The 5,617-nt window shown below is 32.1% G+C and overlaps 2 protein-coding genes across 2 annotated transcripts; one reads left to right on the top strand and one right to left on the bottom strand.

Annotated features, from left to right (window-relative positions):
* LOC107625732 (30S ribosomal protein S31, chloroplastic) lies at positions 320 to 1,340 on the top strand. The gene is made up of 3 exons (XM_021116187.1): positions 320 to 613; positions 728 to 792; positions 958 to 1,340. Exons 1-3 carry the CDS (start codon positions 418 to 420, stop codon positions 1,090 to 1,092), a joined length of 396 nt encoding a protein of 131 aa, XP_020971846.1. The 5' UTR covers positions 320 to 417; the 3' UTR covers positions 1,093 to 1,340.
* On the bottom strand, positions 2,383 to 3,932 carry LOC107625731 (lactosylceramide 4-alpha-galactosyltransferase-like). The gene has a single exon (XM_016328434.2). The coding sequence runs from the start codon at positions 3,788 to 3,790 to the stop codon at positions 2,537 to 2,539; it is 1,254 nt and encodes a 417-aa protein (XP_016183920.1). The 5' UTR covers positions 3,791 to 3,932; the 3' UTR covers positions 2,383 to 2,536.

A 5,617-nucleotide genomic window follows, 5' to 3' on the forward strand; every position in this document is an offset into this window, starting at 1 on the left:
CAATTTGATTTATCTAATTTCTTTAATGAAAAATTACTTTTTTACTATAGAAAATTTTAGATAAATTATAAACCATTTTTGCAAAAGAAAGAGAAATATTTTTGTCCTTCATTGTTTTACATATTTTTACTTTTACATACTAAATTTTAGAAAATGATTTCTTCTCTTAAAAGTCAACTATGTTATATGTAAATTGACAATCAGTCACTAATCAACCATGAAAATATAGTGTTTATAAACAATTTAATTATATATTTATATTCCTGCCAAAAAAAACTCTAATTATTTTGCTAATTGTATTATTGTGTTTATAGAATGTTTTTCCTAACTATTATCACAAGATAGGTGATGAGTTCATAGTCCAAATAAAACTGCAAAGTGAACCCTTTTTCTTCACTCTCAAAACCTTATCCCATTATGGTGTTATCCTCAGCCATGGCTTCACTGCTTCTAGCTTCACCTCCACCACTCTCCACTCAACTCCACACTTCTTCCTCTTCTCACCTTTCTTTCTCTCACTCCCAAACCCTCTCCTCTTCACCACTCTTCACTTCTTCTGTTTCCGTTTCACACTCCGCCACAACTTCCTCTTCTCCTTCTCCAATCCCTTCTGGTACATCCTACAACAAAACCCAAAAAGTTGCAAAATTTGCAGTAAATTTTTTGTGTTATGTGTGAATTCTAGCACCCCATTTGCACATTCACCGTTTTATTGTTTCTTTTTCAGTTTACTGTGGCAGAGGTGACAAGAAAACTGCAAAGGGAAAGCGCTTCAACCATTCATTCGGAAATGTAATGTTCTGCTTGTATTCTGTTTTTCGAAATTTCCCATGTTTATTGCTTTGTTCCTCTACTTCTCTTTTGTCTGAAGTTTTGATCTTTTTTATTAATGGGTTCTTATTTTTGAAACTATGTTTTGCAATTATGCTCAAAATTTCATGTTATGGTTATTTTCAGGCAAGGCCAAGGGACAAGAAAAAGGGTAGAGGACCACCGAGGCTTTTTGCTCCGCCGGCACCTACGAAGAAGGATCGTTTCGAAGATAATGAAGTGGTGAAGATTGAAATTGATGAGTCTCTCTTTACTAGCTGAATTTGTTAATGAATTGTAGTTCTAAAATGTTTCATTGTTTAGTTGTTGATATTTGAATTGCATTGCTCTATGACAATATACAATATGGATTTTGTTTATATTATATGATGAGTTTTAACTATCTTTATATTAGTTGAGGCTAGTGTTCTTCTTTTATCTGTATTAAACTCTATTGTGAAATTAAGATTGATGGTTCAGCCATTAGCATTACAATAGAATAAAATAAAATCAAGGCTTGTGTTTGCCTAGGATTTGTCTTACATTGGACCTTGTGTATTCTCAGTGGTAAACATGATACGGATTCTTTCGAGAAATTCTTGCATGCTTTTGGAGCCCCATTTAATACATGCTCAAAGAACATTTTCATTTGAAATATATGAAAGTTATGTAGAAAACCAACAATATGTAGTTATAAATATTCTTGAAACATGCATTAAATGTGCTTCAAGAGTATGTAAATATTTCTTGGTTTCTTTTTGCCTATGTGAAAGTTGAGATATTGGTAGAAATAGCCCTTGGGAAAAACAAAGGACTATGAGTGCTTCCATAACACTTGGAACTTAGGCTCAATACTGTGTTTTTTGTATGTCAGCTCTGAATCCGAAAGTGCAGTCACCATCTTAATTCTCTACTGGTTGTATTAGTCTAGTTTTGCCCTTTCACTCTTCTCCTTAAATTTTTAAGGACTGTATCTTGCGAATTTTCTTACATCATACTTGGAATAATTTTACATGTTATATTGGAAATTTGAAACTACTTAGGAGAGTGGTAAACAAATTCACTGGTATATAGCTCTGAATATCAAAAGGATTATAGAGAACCCGAAATTGCTTGTTGACTTTATTTAGCTAGCATTACTTGATGGTTTGATGGATGTAATGAATGCAGCCTTTTATGATAAATGTGATTCTAAGAAACTTAAGGAAACTATGATTCTCATAAATTCTTGATCCAAGTCTTTGGGTACATCCGTCTTTATTTTTCTTTTTTCTAGAAAAACCTCCTAGCTCATGAACATAGAAATTTGGTGCAGCTTATGAAAGGGGGAAGCATATCCCTGTGGAGATTACTTGAAATGGAGCATACTAGTCTAGCACCTGTATTTTATAGTGACTCGTGTATAATTAATATCATATTTTTGTCGGATTGAGAGTTATTACAGACCTTAATCCTAGAATCCCTGGAATTAATCAAACTAAATTGGTCAGCCAATTAGCTCGGATTGATAGAGAAGGATTTGGTTTGTAAAGATGTGAAAAGTTTAGATTCAGACTATGGTTTAGACTTGTATTGCTAGAGAATACCTTTTGCTTTGTATAACCATAATTGCATTTCTTTTACAATCGTATCATAGTGTTTCCTATAGATAGGGGAATAATGAAAAACTGGTATTCACAATAGAATTCCTTCTCCACCATTTTTTTCTTTTTTCAAGAACTGTTATCTAAGAACTAAATATATGGTTGCAAATGACACAATGATTTAATGCAAGTTTTCCTATGACGCTTCCATCTTCTATTGTCAATCTTCTGCTTTGCTTGTTCCATAGATGAATCCCATAAGTCTCCGCACAGAGCTGAAGCACTTTGGCTTCTACCCATTTCGATTCAGTTTGAGTTTTCGGCTTCCTGAGAAACCCCCTTATCTTATTCCAATCAGCTGGATAGAAAGCCATAGGTGGCAAGATCTTAAATATGAAACTGGGTCTTTTCAGCAGCCTCTTGATCACTCTAGAAACCAGGTATGGACCATTATGCCCCCATTTGTTTCCATCAAAAGTCAATGCAAATTCACTAATGAATTCGTGAAGAAGTGGATGTTTCATATCGAAAATCAGAACAGCATTATTTAATCTAGTCCAGTGCTTAGATCTTAAATCCATGCTTTGTGCTCCGATAGAATTCCGCAACCCGGTTAATGGTTTTAGAACAATAAAGTCTGTATCTATGTAGATTCCACCATATTTATAGAGCACTACAAGTCTTATCAGATTAGATAGATTTTGTGACAAAGGAATCTCACCTGGATCCTTCTTACCTTTTATTAACTCACGAAACCAAGCTTCGGCCGGTGTCCCTTTGAACAGAATAGGCAAGTCTGGGGTCACAACCTGAACCTTGAACCTACTGTCGAGCAACGGTTTCAGCACTGTGTAGCCGTCCGTGGTCTCCAAAGTTCTTGACAAAATTACAAGGCATGCGCCGGGATGAACCTTAAAAACACTTTCCACGGACATCAATTCTCTTACACCAAACGAGCCTGCTGGCGAAATCCAAGTCATGAAAAACTGAGCCTCGCATTCACGGCTGAAGAATTCTAGAACTCTGCTGTGAAATCTGCGGGTCGAGTTGTTTGACTTGAGAATATCAAACTTGTGCAGGTTTTTCCGAAACCAAGCTATTCTCTCTAATTCTGTCACACCGAGTGGAGCAACCAAATCATTCTGATTTCCAGCTTGAATTCTAACATTCTCTTCTTGAATGGAGTGTAAAGGCAGATTAGAAAGTGTTGATCTTATTTGCTCTTTGAATCTGTGACTCTGAGCTTGCAAATTCTCTGAAGGTTCTTTATTTGTAGCAGAGTGTAGGAAATCATGGTAATTGATACTATATGCATGGATAACAAAAATTATGGCAGAGAATATAAACAGAGAGGATAAAAGTAACTTGGCACTTTTAAGGTGTCTAGGGTCAAACATTCTGAGAAGTTTGTGTTTGTTGAGACTTTCAGATTTGCCTTGATATTATGCATTTATATATAAAAGTATTCATTTAGAGTTAACAGTTATTTGCTTTTTTTATTAGCATTTATCAATTTCATGTTATGAGACAAACAACTATTTTTTCAGCTATTATAGTAACCACAGTTGTTTATACTGATTCTCTGATTTTCACACACATTTATTTACTTATTTGGTTTATTACTGATATTCGGACTTATTATCAATTTAAGAGAAGTGTATGCAAAAATGGTACATATAACCTTCATTTTTCTTTTTAGCATTTATCAATTTCTTATATATATAGAGATAGAGAGAGAGACAGACAGACAGAGTGTTAAACTGTTAACAGTTATTTAGTTTTTTTCTTTTTAGCATTTATCAATTTCTTATTATGAGACATATAACCTTCATTTTTCTTATTGTATTTTCTGAAACTTGAATTTCAGACCATAAACAAAAAAGAAAAGAAAAAAAGAGGTCTTGCATGTTTGATAATAGATGACACTTCTATGCTAGTAAGCAACGTAGCTTCATCATTTTGAAATAATTCACTCAATTTTAGACTATTGGACTATAATTGATAATTTTTCCTACCTAAAACAATGACTTGAGGATTTAAAATGCTAAATTATTAGTTTCTGGTGTACTATACTATATACACTTCCACACGCCGCTACCAATATCTGGGTTGTTCATTGAATTTGTAGCAGCCACCAGTCGGTTGTAAAATTGTTTCGGAAATTGCATAGTCAAATTAGTGACAAAATATAAGGAAAAATAAGAAAACCAACTCGTTACTTCTTTTTTTCGTTCTTATGAAGGAAAAAGAGTGAAAATGGAATTGTTCAATACATATTGTCATATTGGCTTAAACTCTGTTAGTTACCTAATTTTTTCTTAAATTTTTAAGTTTATATCTTCAAACATTTTTTTGGTCTTTAATATATGTGAATCTATTCACATAAATTATGATGAATATAAGAATACGAATGGATTGTACTAAAAATATCATGGAAATATCTTGTAGTATATTTTATATTTTAACAAGTATTTTATACTAATAATTATTTTTATTATACACATATTACGGTTATTTCTGAATTAATATATACTCAAAACTAATGGCTTACTCAACCCTTGTTAATTTTAGCAACAATGCTTAGTTGACACGAACTAACATTTGTTTGAGTCAAACTAAGTTCGATCTTAATGTTTCCATTCCTCTAAAAAAAACATAAAGTTCAAGATGAAAATATATTGGTAATGCTTTAAGTTCAAAAGGAATTTTTGTATAAGGAAACATAATAAATATAAAATTATTTCAGATTAACAAAATATAAAATTAGTCATCTACCTGTACTCTACTTAGAAATCGTTGACAACAATAATAAAACTAAAATTCATGCGTATAATTATAAATAGATTAATAACCTTTTTTTGGGAAGGTATTATCAACATTATATGGAAATTTAGATATTGGTAGGTGAGATGTCTCTGCCAATAGGATTGTTTGTTCTACATATTTAGGAAGCAGCAAGAAATGAACACCCAATAAGTTTCCATTACTTGTGATTCAGAGTATATTTTATGTTCATCAATTACAATTTTCCTTTTTTGTAAGTTAAAACTTTAATTCATTTAAAAAAAGAAAAAATAATCAGAATTTTATGCTTTTAGTATTTATAAGTGTTACAAGTGCATTCATTAGCCAACCTCTTTATTTCTGAATTTTTTTCCCCTGAATTTAATTTTAATGAATGAACCATATATATAAAGACTATATACAATCAAATATATTCACAA

The sequence above is a fragment of the Arachis ipaensis genome, chromosome B02 (genome assembly GCF_000816755.2).
Source record: "Arachis ipaensis cultivar K30076 chromosome B02, Araip1.1, whole genome shotgun sequence".
NCBI classification, from domain to species: Eukaryota; Viridiplantae; Streptophyta; class Magnoliopsida; order Fabales; family Fabaceae; genus Arachis; species Arachis ipaensis.

Bases quoted from the DNA above. Each gene is read 5' to 3' on its own strand.
- LOC107625732 (XM_021116187.1), top strand. From the start codon at position 418: ATGGTGTTATCCTCAGCCATGGCTTCACTGCTTCTAGCTTCACCTCCA. The intron at 614-727 runs GTACATCCTACA...TTTCTTTTTCAG, and splicing joins TCCTTCTCCAATCCCTTCTG to TTTACTGTGGCAGAGGTGAC. The intron at 793-957 runs GTAATGTTCTGC...GGTTATTTTCAG, and splicing joins TCAACCATTCATTCGGAAAT to GCAAGGCCAAGGGACAAGAA.
- LOC107625731 (XM_016328434.2), bottom strand. From the start codon at position 3,790: ATGTTTGACCCTAGACACCTTAAAAGTGCCAAGTTACTTTTATCCTCT.